Here is a 16315-nt window from a genome sequence, read left to right on the forward strand (position 1 = left end):
TATTAATTATATTTATTCTATCTTAAAACATAATCAAATGGTTACAGATCAGTTCAATACCTGGGTGTTTGGAGATGATTCTCATATGTTTATCCAGTAAACATGCAAGTAATATTGGGACTCACAGTGTTTAAAGCGCATACAAAATTTCTTTGACATCATGGCTATCTGTGCATTGCAATATCAACTGCAGGCACCTGTCTGTTTGGCTGATATGAAGACATTTCCAGAGTGGTGAAATAATCCTTAATATTAAGGGCACAGTTTCAATGAAATGTGTGCCCTGTCATTGGTTGGTTGATATTCATCTAAGTTTCATAGGATTTGGTTTGTAATTTTATGTTATTTAAAATTATACATTTGGTAATAGTTCTTAATATTCATAATAACTTTATTCTGATGAGTCTTGTGAAATTTGATTTTGGTCAAGTGTATCATTGTTTGCTGAAATGAATTTGACAGTAGAAATTAAAAAAGAAATTCTTCTATCCAGGAATATTGCACTTTGGAAGGTTTTTATCCCCAGCGGCATGCTACTTCTGAGGTAACTTTAAATGTGAAACATAAAAGACCATGAATAGAAAGGGAGTCTAGACTTCATTGGTAATTATCATTTTTAATATCAACTATGGGATTTTCTTCACCCTAATTCTATCTAGCACATCCGCGAGTATGTTTAATAGTGAAAGTTAATATTTACCTAAGATAAACTAACTTTACTCAAATTTCCTTACATAGTTCATTAGTTACACTGTATTCTTAGCAACCTTTGCAGTGCATGTAGTATTTGATTTACATCCCAGTTATTGTTAAGGTTATGTGTAAATCTTACGTATGCCATGGCCCAGGTCACGTAGAAAAGCAAGTGATTAAGTTAGACCAGCAGCAATTACATTCTTTCAACTGTAAGGCAATTAGAACAATAGCAGTACTTTATTCCACACATCACTTAGTTAGTTTTCTTACTGGAGCTGTACATTTCCTTGTAACATAATATTTCACATTTGCTATTGAGATCCATGTTTGGATGTGCTTGTCTGTAATGCATACTTTATTATATTTCAACGCTCAGTGCAAGTTGCTACCATAGTTTGTTCTCTTCACATCAGTCAAGCTTTTTGAATGGTTGCCTATTAACTTGTGTCTGCATTTGAACCTTGGCTTTACATGCAATTTTTTCCTTTGTAGTAAAAATTATATCACACTTTTGTACAAACACACATCCATTAAATGAGGTGGGGGCCCCTCAATTTTTACTGAATGCAATCCATTAAAATTGAAACGTACTCAAGTCCTATTGATTTCAGAAGGATTTAGGAACATCTAATCTTTTTTGGATTGCTCACAGTCTTTTCAAATAAGCTATCACAGTGTTGTTTTATAAATCCAGAATGACTTCCCATATGCAAGTGAAGTTCTAGATTCTACCTGAGCCATTAAAGTGATATTTAGCAGTCTGAATATCAAGGTGTAATTTCAGTCCAAGTATTATTGCATTATACAGTTCTAGGCAAGTGGGAAGGAAATCACATTCAGTCACCAATGGATTTTATTCTGCATTCACCATGTTGTAAATGACATAGGCTTTAGCATTTCAAAGGCACAGTTTTATGTTAACATTGTCTCAAATGCCTAAATTCACTGTCTCTGTGTTTTCTGTTTTGTATAGCCTTGATAATCAAAACTAGAAGTTTAATAATGGTTTTTGTTTCCTATTTGTGGTTTTAATTTATTTTGTTAAACAACTGCTCAGGTTGAAATAAACTTAAAGCGCTATCCAACTCCATACCCAGAAGATTTAAAGAATATGGTGAAATCTGTTCAAAATCTGGTGGGTAAACCTAGCCATGGAATGAGGCCTGAGAATGCAACACCAACCGTCAGTGCAGAACAAGCTGTGAAAGACAAATATGAGCACAAGTGGCCAATGACAGCAAAGGATATATCCGTGGAGGTAACATGACAGTGTTATTTAAACAAACGGGAGCTTATTTTAAGATCAGTACAATATAGATCTCTTTATTCAGAGGGTTGTGTGTAAGCAGAAGTAGGCTGATCTATAACCCCTTTCCTTCCCTCTTTCCCCCCTATTAGATATAATTTGCTTCACCTTTCAGTGCTCCCCTTCTGATTTTCTTTTTTTTTATTGGGCCAAATATCATGTAGTTCTCATACTACACAGAACAAAACGGATATTGCCAGCATTGCATGACACAGATATTGTCAGGCCTCAGCAGGGTCTGCTGTTGATTGTCAGGTACCAAGGCTGGGGCATGGCCCAAACAGGCAAGGCTGAGGTCAGATCAATCAAATGTCTGCTGCTCCTTGCTGCAGCGCACTCTAAATGCAAATACAGGACATTCCCCTGGGAGCAATGAGAACTGATGACACCCTATCTCAGGGAGAATTGTACAGGAAGAACATGGCTTCCTGCCTGTAAACATCAAGTCCTCTCACTCTTAGGTAAACTTGCTGTATTTGCATTCAAAGCACGCAGTGGCAAGAAGCCGCTTGCACTAGCAGCTCCAGGCTGTGGGCAGGTAGATGCCTTATTTTTAAAAGTCTAAAATACTTTTAAAACTTTTTTGTTATTTTTTAAAAATGCGCATTTCCATGCGGATTTTTAGGCATTTCTCAGGAATAGGGCAGAGCAGCCTTAGTTCCCTCCCCATGCACAATTGGGACAGACCAGACTGTAATAGGTCCATCCATGGATGGCCACAGGATTTCCTAGACCTGATATACTGTGTGCTTTGGGTCCCCTGAATCTCCCCACAATCTCTTAATAAGAACTGCTGTTTATGTGCCTATATTAACTTTACCAAGCCTACCACACGGGACTTTCAGATATAAAAGGGGAAGGGGAGGCCTGAAATTGGTAGCAGAATAAGGTGGCAGAAAACTATCAACAAAAGCAGGTAGTGATCGGGTTTTTTTTTAAAAAATACTCTACCACCAACAGTACATTTGTCCAGGGCAAAATAGCTGTGAGCACAAAGCACAGAGTTAAGCTTCTTCCCACCTAAGATCAGACAGGTCTACTAGTTCAAGCAGAACTCATCTCACAGGCCGTGGTGTTTCTAGATTATTAGGAAAGTAGCACCATTTGTTATTTTACCCTACTCAGTGTGTGTGATTCCAAGCTTGGTGAGTCTTCAAAACAGGCTTAAGAGCCGCACCTTGAGAGTTTCTTCTGCCTTCATCCACAAGGTGGAGCCCAGAGCCCAACCCACTGACCCTATGCAGGCAGTGTCAATATGAGTACCAATTGTACTTTTTTAAACAGCATTCTATGACATTTAAAGTCACATTTGCCTGGTCAGCATTCGTGCTTGGAAGTTTTATAATTCCATGCTCCTGATAAAATTTCATTATTAAAGTATCACTTGCTGGGCTATCTTTTTATAATATTCCACAATATTATTGCATTTTACAGGACCCATATGTACATGCTGTGAATGATATGAGGATAGGGGAACTTCGTCCCTCCATGACTGAAGCACCATTGTACCAACCTAAACTTGTCCTATTGGGTAAAGAGAAAAAAGGTACTAAGTCACTTTATAGATACTGAATGTGACAAACAATGAAAAATGCAGCAGAAAAATGCGCTCAACACTGTATTTTTACACTTAGCAAGAATCAAATTGGAAATTATATTTAATATGCAAAACCAGTCGATTTAGATACACAGCTATCTATATTTCTCTCCTACCCCTTTTCCTTAGACTAATAGCAACTTTAAATGGTATGAAAAGGTCAGGCGCCAGGTTCCTTGGGGCCTTGGACACAGGGTACCACTGGGCCTCTTGTCCCCTCCCTTACCTCCTCAAACTACGCTCCCTTCCCTTCTTGGTCCCACCCCATACCTTTTCTGTCTGCCTGCTTACATTCACATATTGCAATATTTCTGTCGTCCTCCTTTTTGCCTCAGCTTCTCTTTCTTTACACTGGCTGGTATTGCTTTTTTTTTTGTCTCCCTCTCATCTTCCTTTTCATTTTGATCACTTTCTTCTCCCATGTATCACATTCTCTGCCACTTTAATGCACCTCTCTGTGACTGTGCCTGGGGAACTGAGTCTCTTCTCCCTCCCCTGCACCCCCCCACAACCCTCTGTGGTTGCCTTTTCCCTCCTCCCTTAAAACTGCCTATCTGCCTTCTCTTCTCCTGTGTCAACTTGGCACGTATGTAATGTACAGAAAAGAAATCTAAAATAGTTTCAGTACTCTCAGAACGTAATATAGGCAGCAGTTGTTCTAAGCCATCTTAATTTGGATAAAACCCCATTTAAATGAATGGCTCTTCCTTCTATGCAAGAATTATGAGCAAATGGTGGGCAGGTAAGCAGCCTACTAAGTGAACAAGCCCCTCAGACCATCTGGACTGTGGGTCAGGGCCTCACTTGGGCCACCCCTAGTATTGGGCATGGGTATGAAGGTGATGAAATCCTTCCTAATCACTGCTGCCATGACAAAACTCCCTGTGCCTGTTTTTTAAATAAATATTGGGAAATCTCCCATGTCACATTTGGTTTGGCCCTGAGTGTTGGAAATAGTGTATAAAGAAGGCTATATATGTCATTAAAAATAAATACTAAATTATTATATTCAGCAGTAGGAAAACATGGGGGTGGGGCATTCAAGACAGTAGCAGTTTGGTCAGGTTCGTAAGTGTAGGAAAGGTGAAAATGGATCTTTTAAAAATACAAAAAAAAAGTTCCATCTCACAAGGCACAATGTTTATAAGGATAATAGTAAAGTAATACACCGACCAATAATTGTAGATTGATACAGTCAGATGATACAGCATCTTGGCTGAAGATGGATGGGAAAGGGAGTTGGTACTGCTGTACAAATGTCTTAGGTGTCTTTGAACGTCCCAGGGATAAGTTCATGGCTGGCTATATTTGTATGATATAGAAGTGGAAATCACATTTCCAAGCTAATTACAGTAGTTGTTGTATATATGTCTCTGTGTTCAATCTTCTGTTCAACTATTAATTTCATATTTCTTTCTGTGCTTGTTTTAGAATCAACAGATGAATCTGAAGCAGATAAAGTTCACTGCATGAATAACAGTGTTTCTTCAGGCACCTATTCAGACTATTCACCTTCACAGGCATCTTCAGGGTCTTCTAACGCTCGTGTTAAAATGGGGTCCTTGCAGACTACAGCTAAAGATGCAGTGAATAATTCTTTGTGGGGTAACAGGTGTGTTTACTTTGTAGACCCCAGTTGAAACACTGGATCTGACCATAAAGGCATCTCAGGCAGCCAAAAGTACAAAGAGCTTAAATAAAATATGATGATGGTGATGATGATATCAACCCTCGTATTAAAACAAAAACAGACAGGAACGTAAATAGGGCCAGACTAGCAGGAGCAGCAGCATGATTGAGATGCCTTTGTTTTTTCTTTGAACTAGCAGTGCTTCCTAGGACACCTTTTGTGACTATGTGACATCATGTCTCAGGAAGTACTGCTAGGCTGGGAGCTGGTATTCTTCAAGTGTACACAAGACTTCTAAGAAGTCTGGCATTGCATACAGTTGGAGAAAACCTGCTGCACTTGGAACAACATCACACTGGCACTACTGCAAATAAGTGAAGCGTTGTGCAAAAAAAGGTAAGTGTTGCAGCATCCCTGCCCCCTCAACAGCAGGAGAGGGAGAAGAGCAGAGCATCCAGAGCAGAGTAAGTTCTCCCCCACAACTAGGCACCTCTGCAGAAAGGCCCATGTTTGTAGGCAAGAGGAAGGGCACCTTTTCCATGTCAAGGCCCAGAGAAATTATGCCTTAGGGGTAGAAATTACTCTTGCAACTTCTACCCAAAATTCAGGTCTATCTGCAAACTTTCAGAGTAGATTACAATAGTTGAATAGCAGTTCACCCATCTTACCCATTTTTCAGCTGATGAGAATGAAAGAGGTACAAAATGATTACGTGTCATCAAGGTTTTCTGTGCTGTCTACATTTACTCCATTGCATACAGAATCCTATATAAGCAACTTTGTCCCACCATAGATACAGACTCAGTTTCCAAAGAGACTTTCACTTTGCTTGCAGGCTCAATGTTATGTGCTTATTATCTGTCACTAGCATAGAGATTTTTATACCAGAGTTTTTTGGGGAGGCAGATTTTTAGATTTATGCAAAGCCATTTTCATATACATATAAATTGTGATATTTCTCTTTTTGTGTGCTTTCTCTTTGTTCCCACTCCAAACAAGCTAAAGCTTCCATTCATTCATTCATGGGTTAAGCAAAACATGCAATAATAGTAAGATATTTATTAGCATTTTATTCTGCTGTGATAGCTTCCTTATCTAATACCAATCTTTCTTCTTGTTTTCTCCAGGCTTGTCCAATCTTTTCCTCAACCTCTTGAAACAAAGCCATTGCTCAGTCAACGGGAGTCTGCTCCAGCAGGAAACTTACAACAACATAACGAGAGGCGTCCAATGAGCGACACCTTTGCTGACAGCTGGAATGATGGCTCTCACTATGATAACACGGGATTTGTAGCAGAAGAGAGCACGGTGGAGAATCCAAGCGCTAACCCCCTCTTAAGCTCTAAATCGAGAAGCACATCTGCTCACGGACGCAGGCCTTTAATTAGGCAAGACAGGATAGTTGGTATCCCCCTAGAACTTGAACAGCCTACTCTCAGAAATACACCTGAATCAGAAGTGCCTCCATCAAACCCTTGGCAGAACTGGACAAGAACCCCTAGCCCTTTTGAAGATAGGACAGCCTTTCCCTCTAAGCTGGAGAGCACCCCTACCACCAGCCCTTTACCTGAAAGGAAGGATCTTGTTAAAGATTCCGCGGAAATAGCTAGCACTTTTTCTCCAGGAACACCGTGGGAGTATCATGAGTCAAATGCTAACAGAAGTCTTGGTAATGTGTTTTCGCATATTCACTGTCGCCCGGATCCTTCTAAAAACGTCATTTCTATCAGCAAGAGCACAGAGAGGCTTTCGCCAATGATGAGGGACTTGAAAACGAATAGGTTTAAGAAGTCACAAAGTATAGATGAGATAGACATTGGCGCATATAAAGTTTATAATATACCACTAGAGAACTATGCAGCTACTACTGACAATGCCGGTATGCATGAGAGGCCAGATAAAATGATGGGTCCAGAACATGGAATGTCTAGCATGTCCCGTAGCCAGTCTGTGCCAATGCTTGATGATGAGTTGCTGACCTATGGAAGTGTTAAGGTGCAGCAGCAGCAAAAGCCTTCTGTAACTAAAAAAGTGTACCAGTTTGACCAAAGTTTTAATCCTCAAGGATCAGTGGAAGTGAAAGCCGAAAAGAGGATTCCGCCACCTTTTCAACACACTCCAGAGTACATTCCCCAGCAGACTAAAACTGTCTCAAAGGATTTGGTTAGCCCAAGAGCCTACCGAGGGTATCCACCCATGGAGCACATGTTTTCATTCTCCCAGCCTTCTGTTAATGAGGAGACTGTCAACACTCAGTACTCAAGTCAGGGATCAAGGGCTGGGTTTTTGAGAAGAGCAGATTCATTGGCCAGTTCCACAGATATGTCAATGTATAGAAGAGTCAGTGAACCACACGAACTGCCTCAGAGCGATAGGTATAACAGACACCAGTATAGAGGACCCATGGAACGCCAAAGCAGCATGCAAGTGTCTGAATCCCAATTCCTCAAAAGAAATGGCAGGTATGAAGATGAACACCCTTCATATCAAGAAGTGAAAGCCCAATCTGGAAGTTTTCCAGTTAAAAACCTTACTCAAAGGAGGCCATTGTCTGCAAGAAGCTACAGTACAGAGAGTTATGGTACCTCCCAAACCAGGCCAGTTTCAGCTAGGCCTACAATGGCAGCTCTGTTGGAAAAGATACCATCAGACTATAACTTGGGTAACTATGGTGACAAGCCGTCAGATAACACTGATTTAAAGACAAGGCCTACCCCTGTGAAGGGAAATGAGAGCTGTGGTAAAATGCCCGCTGACTGGAGACAACAGCTACTTAGACATATAGAAGCTAGAAGGTTAGACAGGGTATGTTTGGCATTTCTCTGCAATTAATTAATGCCTTTTAGTTTTTATATTTCTATATATCAAAAAAAAAATCTGCTTGCAGTGATTAATATGTTATCCAGTAATAATTCCTGGATTTGTGTTCTGAATTAATAAACCATGAAATGTATTTTATTACAGTTTATACATAATGAGTTAGAATTAGGGTTGCTTTGGGGAGCATTGGAGAAGGTCTTCCCTGATATACTGTTGTTTTTTTAAAATGCAAAAATGATAATCTCGGTCTTCTAGTAGTGGGTAATTTATGAAGCTTAAAGGAAATCACAAAAATAGTTTATAATTTAAATATTTGTTTTATTTGCCAGCCTTTACAGTGCATAGGAAAAATATTGAAGACAAATTCCAAAGCAAAAGTATTGGAAATATTGACATTGGCAGGCTTATAGTTAATGGAGATACTCCAAAACTCTACAGAACTCAATAGCACAATCTTCAGTGGCTGTGTTATGAATCAGTCCATGCCCTTGTGTGCACAAAGTCACATATTCATGTGTGAACCATCTTCATGTACCAGAACTATTGGATCATGGCAGATATAATTAAGGATTTCTTTTAGAAAATTTAGCCATTGATTAACAAATAAGCTACAATTACTTTTGTTCTGGTACCCCATGTCTTAAATCTATGTACTTGGAAGTAAGTCAGTTAATTTACATTTAACTTGTTTCCAAGTGTGTTGGATAACGGGTTGAAATACGTAAAGCCCCAACAGAGACCAACTATAACTTATATTTTCTATGTTAGGAAGTGTTTGTCAATTAACATTTATTATTGGTAAATGTGCAGAGTAATTCATTGACATGAGACACAGTTTCCAAGGCGTGAAGAATTAAGAATATGAGGTATTGTTTGAAATGGTGGTAAGAAGTAAATGAATAAAACATCTTATAACTGATATATCCAGAAAGCATTTGGAAGGAATTCTGAGAAAAACTACATACTACATGTAGTTCCATTATTTTCTTTTGAAAAAAGTCTAATATACTGTGCAGCCATTGAGGCTACAGTTTGAAGTGGAAGACTAGTACAGGAGGAAAAGGAGCTTCTTAACCTTTCCACTTTATTCCATTTGCACATCTCTCTCTCTCTCTCTCTCTCTCTCTCTCTCTCTCTCTCTCTCACACACACACACACACACACACACACACACACCCCAAAATGCAGGTACTTGTGTTTTCCTCAGTGAAGGTAAAAGCAACTGGAGTGGGAACTTTTCAATGGGAGAATAGTTTGAAGGGAGAAGGATTATGAAGCTGGTCTTCCATCTTAAATTGCAACCTTACTGCTGCCTTGTATAAATGGCCGGGGGGGGGGGGGCTTAACAAGGAACTTAAACATTCACCCTGTTGGCTGTTTTTCGATTTGCATCACCTTGTACTCGTTAAATGCTGTGTGTCTCATACAGCCTTCCTCAGCCTCAGGAACCTGTTTGCCTTCAGTCAACTAATATTGGAAATAAGATGAATTATGAAATACCAATTCATGTATAATTTTAGTCCTACAGTTCACCAGATGCTTTCATAAAATAAGTGAAAATTGAGATTGCCAAATGTGGCTGTCAAAAATGCTGAAATCATCCTGGAAAATTGGAATTACAGACCTCGTTCTCAGATTTGCTTTCACAAAATTACCCTTCCTTATATTCCCAGATACATATTGGTTTGTCATTCAGTGACTGCAATAAGTGATTATATTTCAGAAATAACCATAACGGAGCAAAAATTGTAGACTGTTTCATATCTTTTGATATCATCATGTGTTTTTCAAAGAAGGTAATTCACAATTTAGCTGTTGCTCACTGAGAACTGAACTATCCATTCAGTAATACAATTTATTTGTTTTTATTTATTTAAAGGGGGTTGGAGAGCAGGCCAAATCAGTCTACCAAGCGCCAATGATGAACTGTCAGGTCTTGCAAAGCATTCTTGTATAGCTTTTTACAAGGTGCTTTGCAAGATCTGCTGATCAGATCATCATTGGGTCTTGTGAAGTCCTGTACACAGGGCTTTGTAGGTGCTACCAGTCAGCTGATCAGCAGTACCTGCAGACTCCCTTTTGGCTGAGGTCTTTGCCTGCCCAACACCTGATGTCATATAGAACAGTGAACCACTTAAACTAAAGAAAAGACAATTTCTTGGGCTTAGACCTGGCGGTGTTCTCAGATTTCACCACCCTGCTTTTGCCAGAGCCCACATAAACTTGTTGAAAATTACCGAGGCCTACAAGTTGTAGAATAGTGGCCTATGGAAGTGGAGTTTGGCATGATTGGCTGGCTGACATCACTTTTCTATTGATAGCTAAACCATCTTTGGAAATTGTTTAATTATTTACCATAACATTTTCATTGTAGCAAGGAGTTCAATACCTCAGCTTCCCTCAAGCAAAATATAGACATTCGCTCTGGAAGTATTGCAACTCATCCTCTCCACTTTAGGCAGAGTTTGCCAATCAATCCAGAGGCTTTAAGTCTGACTCTAAGTGGAGAAGGCTTTTTATTTTATATTTTTCCTTTCCCACTTCTAAATGCCTCTCAGAGTATTTTTACTAATCTATTGTAATTTCTTCCATTCTGCTGTCACACAAATCTATTCCCCTTACCTTGAACCTGCCAGTTTCATTCTACCTTTCATCCTGGTCCTTTTATCTTCACTTCCTTCCATAACAACTTTATTCTCTTGTCCCTATCCTTTCCATTATCAGTTGGTTTATTTTTAATAATGAGTGTAAATATTAACCTTTTATCTCCCTTTCTAATTTCCTTCAGGACCTCCTCTGGCTGCTTCCCCTCAGAGGAGTGAGACCTCCCTTCTCTCTTCCCCACCCTCCCCAAACTTCTCCATCTCCTGGTCACCATTATTTAGCATGCAAGGAGTTGCTAGGGTTGGCAATGGTTCAGTCAAAAGACAATGGCATGGCCGGGGGGTGGGGCCAGCAAGTGAGAAGGCGCTGGGCAGGCTGTGACACTGAGGTTCTCCTGAAAATGACCCATGGCCGTCTCTTGGGTCCCAGCCCCCTGTTTAAGAAAAACTGACTAGAGAACACAAAATCGCAGCAAGATAGATTTTAAAGCAAAGCTATTAGAATGAATGAATAAAAATTGCAGAAACACTAGATGAATGATAAACCAAATTATATTTATTCTGGTGTATCAGTTAAGATCTACAGAAATTTATTTAATTGGTTCAGTTTTGGAAATCATAAAAAAATGTATGAAAATTTTAGCCTGGCTTTCAGATACACTGATTACTAAGAAAAATACGTCAATAAGCCTTCAGATCAAGAACAAAGCATTGCAAAGCATTCTCATTTCCTAAGGAGTGGTCCTGTTCAGGCTCTAACAAGCCTGGAACAAGTGTTTTGTGTTGCTGTTTGGAGTTCACAGGGGAAAGACAAGCGAAAAGGGTTACTTTATTTCTTCCTCACGTTTGTTAAAATCCTCTTTTGCTGCGCTTGGGTTTGGTGCTGGTTTCTAGCCCTGAACCTGAATCCTTTAATGCTGTACAGTGGGCAGAGGGTTTCTAGAATTTGGAAAAGGAAAAGGAAACTTAAGGTCTCCTTACACAAACATACACATTTCTTTATTTTAAAAAACCAGAATTACTTCTTAAATACAAGTTTTCTGATATCCCAGATTTGTACAAAACAGCAGTTTTTCAAAAAATGTGTCACTCCCAAGTCATGTGACAATTTGGAGTCTCTGGCATGAAAGGCGGCTGCTCTTCCTCACATTTTCTTTCCCAACCTCCTGTGCCTGCAAAGGCAAATATTATAAGAGCTGTTTCAAAATATATATATTTTAAAAAATTACTGGGAACCAACATCCTTTCCTGTCGGCTGACAGAAGCAAAATAGGAGTAGGGGGAGTGGCAAAAGAGGGCATCACAGAAACATCGTGGAAACCTGCCCATGCCGTGGGCTCCCTGGCATTAGTGGCTTCCGTAAATCACTGAGCATTCATAAGAGTCAAGCTTAGTGCATTGATTATTGTGATTGCTTTCAGGCTGACACTTTAGAGATCCGTGTACTACTACATTTGCATGGACAGGTGAAGCACAGATGTTTCAGATGTACTTCCACAGCTATGCTCACTATGGGTGGAATTCAACATTGCACCAAGGGGAGTGTCCCATCAGCACTGTTCTCTGACCAACCCAGAGCCAATTTCAGGAGGTGCAGGGAGAGGAGATGGGGGACAGCCCCATGGCACAAGCAGAAGCCCTCATACAGGCTTGCACTGATGGGACATGTTGGGTGAATAATGCCCAGTGCATTATACTTTTTATATTGCTGTTTTTTTGTATATATATAATCCAGAATAATTTATTCATGAAGATCATTTGCTGACTGATCTTTTTAATCACACTGTATATAGTGCAAGTAGTTCTTTTGCAGTGTAAATTCAAAATAGGTATACATCCACTACAATATATTGGAGCAGCTCTTCATAGCAGTTATTTTGATTGGTTCTTTGTGAAACTAACCATAGCAAGCCAGATGTTTCCATCGTTCAGCAACTAACAGATGTGAAAAACTCTTTTTTTACCATTTTCCTTGACTCTTTAAAACCTTATTCTCTCCAGAAATGTCTTACATTTTTAAGAAGCGTATTATAGAGAGTAGAATCTCTTCTACCCAATTTATTACTTGCAGAAAAGAAATGCATATTTTATCATCAGTTTGTAGAAAATCTCTGGATAATACCCACTTCTGCATGAAGTAAATTACTATAGCTTTGTATTAAAAACAGTGGCTCAGTTAGTAGAGCATGAAACTTTTAATTTCAGAGTCGTGGCTTCAAGCCCCACATTGGGCAAAAGATTCCTGCATTGCAGGGAGTTGGGCCAGGTGACCCTCATGGTCCCTTCCAACTCTACAACTCTGTGATTCTGTGAATATGAAAATATATCTTGTTTGATTTTTTGTCAATGTCTTTTTATGGTAATCATTTTATGTACAACTAGCACTCTATGTGCTTCTGTCTGACTCAGTGCATGCATAAAAAGCTACTTATTTCTTGGTATCGTTTGTTTGCTTAAAATGAGACCATGTGAAGTTAGTCATATATGTGCAGTACTTTCTCTTAATGAGCATGCGTGTTCATATCCTGTCACGTGGTTGTTATTTCCTCTACTCAGACTGCTGCTTATAAGCACAACACTGTTAACCTTGGCATGCTGCGCTCTGGAGGTTTGTCAGCAATGCATGCGGGCAGAAGCATGACATTAAACTTGCAGACTAAATCTAAATTTGAAAACCAAATGCATCAAGAGCTACCTCTACCGAAAGTAAGTATGAGATAGCCTGCATATATCAGACAAAACACAGTAATATTTTTTCATGCCCTCCTTCCTCTTCCTTTTTAGCATTTGCATTACTATTCATGCTTGTGTCCTATAAGCAATTCAAAAACCAAAGTTGCTAACACAACTTGCCAACTTTATATCTTTGCTTCTTCAAGTAATTGGCTCACCACGTGACAGTCATGCTGCTTTCTGCTCTTTTGTTGCAGACTAATGTAGTCAATTTTATGTGAACCAGAGAAATCTGAGGGCCGTGTTTCATGTTGTAGTTGGTTAATGATGTTGATGGTGTCAGAATGGTGTAGATGTTTAATGTCAACCAAGTTCGGTCACAAACTATGTTATCAATTAGGATGGTCTCTTAGGACCCAGGACCTACTGGTCATTTAGTTCAGTGGTCTAGTTAAAGACTGGATTATAATCAAAATAGCTCAAATGAAAATTTCAGAATGTATGTCCTGTTTACATCTTTTATTATATTAGCACATTTCTGTATGTAGACCATTGTGAAATCAGATATATGTTGTATGTAAATATGTTTTGTATTTTAAGCCTTTAAGGTGGGGACATATCTTATTAACATTTTGAAAAATATTTGTGAATCAAGCTTGAATTCATCATGACCAACAAACCATTAGGCCTGTTTATAGATTGTGTAGGTGAGATACATATGATGGTGGAAAACCTAAGTGTGTGAAAATTAATTATAAACTGTTCTTTTAAATGTTATTGAGAGAAGGGAATGAAAAAGTGGATCTAAATTGAAACAGTCTAGATTAAACATCAAGTAATAAGTCATAGTTGCCAGTCATCAATGCAGTCGTGTTATCTGATGAAGATTAGACAGTGAAAACAGTAGCCAAGGAAAGGTGTAAGATTGGTTCTTTTGATTATACAGCTACCTAAGCATTGTGGGGGGAGGGATTAGTCAAGGAAATTTTTGGCTAACATGTAGAGGCTATGAGATTTCCTCTAGTCTAAATTAAATGATTCCATGATTTACTCTCCTTTGATGGAGAGGGGAAGTACTGTATCAATCATCAAACTGCCATAAATGTCTGGAAGAAGGTTTTTCCAAGTTTTTTAAAAATGTGTTTGTTGATGTTTTTCCAGTAAAGCAATACAGAGGTCCCCCCCCCCGTAAAAGAATATAGAGGTTTTCCCCCCAGTAAAACAATATAGCTACAGATAATTTATTGGGGTCGACAGCACCTCACAATGTAGAGTGCATTAACCTACAAAATACTATTTTCACCACATAGTTTTTAAAATACAGGCGATGACCATTTTGCCCAGGGGTTCCATTTCCAATCCCTGCCTGCAACAACAGGGCATACATAAGGGCACCCTGCCCCATTACAGCCGACCCTGCCCCCCTACATCTGCTCCACTCCACCCTTGGTCTTCCCTCTTCTGGATCTGAAAGGACCCACACTTCGCTGATCCCACGTTATTTCGACGCGCCTAAAATGCTTCCACCTGTACAAAACATATTATATTAAAATACATAGACTTATAACAGTTACATAACTATAGCAGTGCAGCAATCATGAGCTGAGAAGTATTTGTAACAAAACCAAATCTCACAGACCTTGCAACAATAGCATGTGCTATTTGAACAGCAGGTGCACAATTGCCACATTTCACAACTACATATATGAGAAGGACATAGTTGCTGCGACTTTCTGTTACTGTGTTGACAACCGAAGTTACATATACCCCTTTTTTGAGTGTCAGCAATGGTAGCTTCTACCCATTCTGAGGCTGCTTCTTTTAGACGTTTCAGGCAAATAAGCTTTGTTTCTAATCTCTTGGGGTTCTATCAAATCCAGACCCAGATCTAATAGGATGAGTTTCCATTTAGGATGTTCAGTTGCTCAGCTTCCAAATAATACAGACATTTAAGCAGGCAATATTACTGCATGAGGGGGGACACCAATAGGCATTGTTTTTTATTATATCAGGCTTGGGGTTGTGGTCTGCCCTTCCTTTCTTTGGGATAATTACTTCCAATATCACAAGCATACTATCCTCACAACAACTCTGTGAGGTAGGCTAGGTTGAGAGACTGTTAGTGGTCCAAGGTCACCCAGTGAGTTTCTGGGCTGAGCAGGGATTTGAACCCTGATCTCCCAGGTCCTTTTCCAGCACTCTAACCACTACACCACGCTTTGTGCTGTCTATGGGCGATTCTGAATGGTCAACTTGGATTCTTTATGGTTGTGTATGGAGGTCTTCAATTCTCTCTGGTGTTCTGAAATAGTTTACTATGAACATGCCTATCTGGACTGTTTTGCTCCTCCTCCCTGTGAGCGCACAAAGAAAACAAACCATGGTCCCTGTCTTAGCATTACATTTGAACCGGAGATTGAGGTTTGTTTCGTTCAAACCACGATCAGTCAGCAAGCCAAGAACAAAACTTGGCTGTCAGTTGTAGTTGGGAGCAAAACTCTTGCTTTTTAGGATGTAACACTAAGCCTAGCAGTTGTGTTTTGTATCTCCACAGTGCTAGCAGACAGGAATAAAATGCCAGGAATGGTCTTGTGCACAGTAGGCCATGGTTTATGGGTTACTATGACATGTGAATGCACTCTTTGTGCAAATTGAAGGCCTCTTGTACATTGAGGCTTCCTGCCCACTCCCCACTGCCGGTGTATGTTCTCAGCTCCAAAGCCTCTTAAAACTCAAGGACCTCTTGGTCTGGGGATCCAGTAGAGGCCACAGGTCCAGCAGTTGGAGGGAAGATTGAGGTCCCCTGGGCAGCAGCTGCAAGATAAACAAGAACATCAAATTGAATGTCTGCAGAATAGAACTATTTTCCTTTTGTTAACTAAAAATGAGCATTTGTATTTAATTTCCATAACTAATACGAACATTCACCAATAGCCTAATATTTTCTGTGATACTTTGAGAGGTTTAGTCTAACTGTTCCATTAACTGTA

At 39.5% G+C, this 16315-nt stretch overlaps 1 protein-coding gene across 18 annotated transcripts in view; it reads left to right on the top strand.

The window, feature by feature from the left end:
- The window catches only part of LRRC7 (leucine rich repeat containing 7), a 205319-nt gene that overhangs the window by 145557 nt on the left and 43447 nt on the right, over positions 1-16315 (top strand). For 10 of the 18 annotated variants that reach the window (XM_081193633.1, XM_081193643.1, XM_081193646.1 and 7 more), the window contains 6 exons: positions 494-544; positions 1754-1954; positions 3437-3548; positions 5031-5211; positions 6357-8034; positions 13209-13358. In XM_081193633.1, coding sequence (XP_081049759.1) covers positions 494-544; positions 1754-1954; positions 3437-3548; positions 5031-5211; positions 6357-8034; positions 13209-13358 — 2373 coding nt within the window. Of the gene's footprint in view, positions 1-493; positions 604-1753; positions 1955-3436; positions 3549-5030; positions 5212-6356; positions 8035-13208; positions 13359-16315 lie in introns of those variants that run through there. The other 8 variants (XM_081193644.1, XM_081193634.1, XM_081193649.1 and 5 more) reach the window with 6 other exon arrangements.

Source organism: Podarcis bocagei, assembly GCF_964188305.1.
Source record: "Podarcis bocagei genome assembly, chromosome: 5".
Classification (NCBI taxonomy): Eukaryota; Metazoa; Chordata; class Lepidosauria; order Squamata; family Lacertidae; genus Podarcis; species Podarcis bocagei.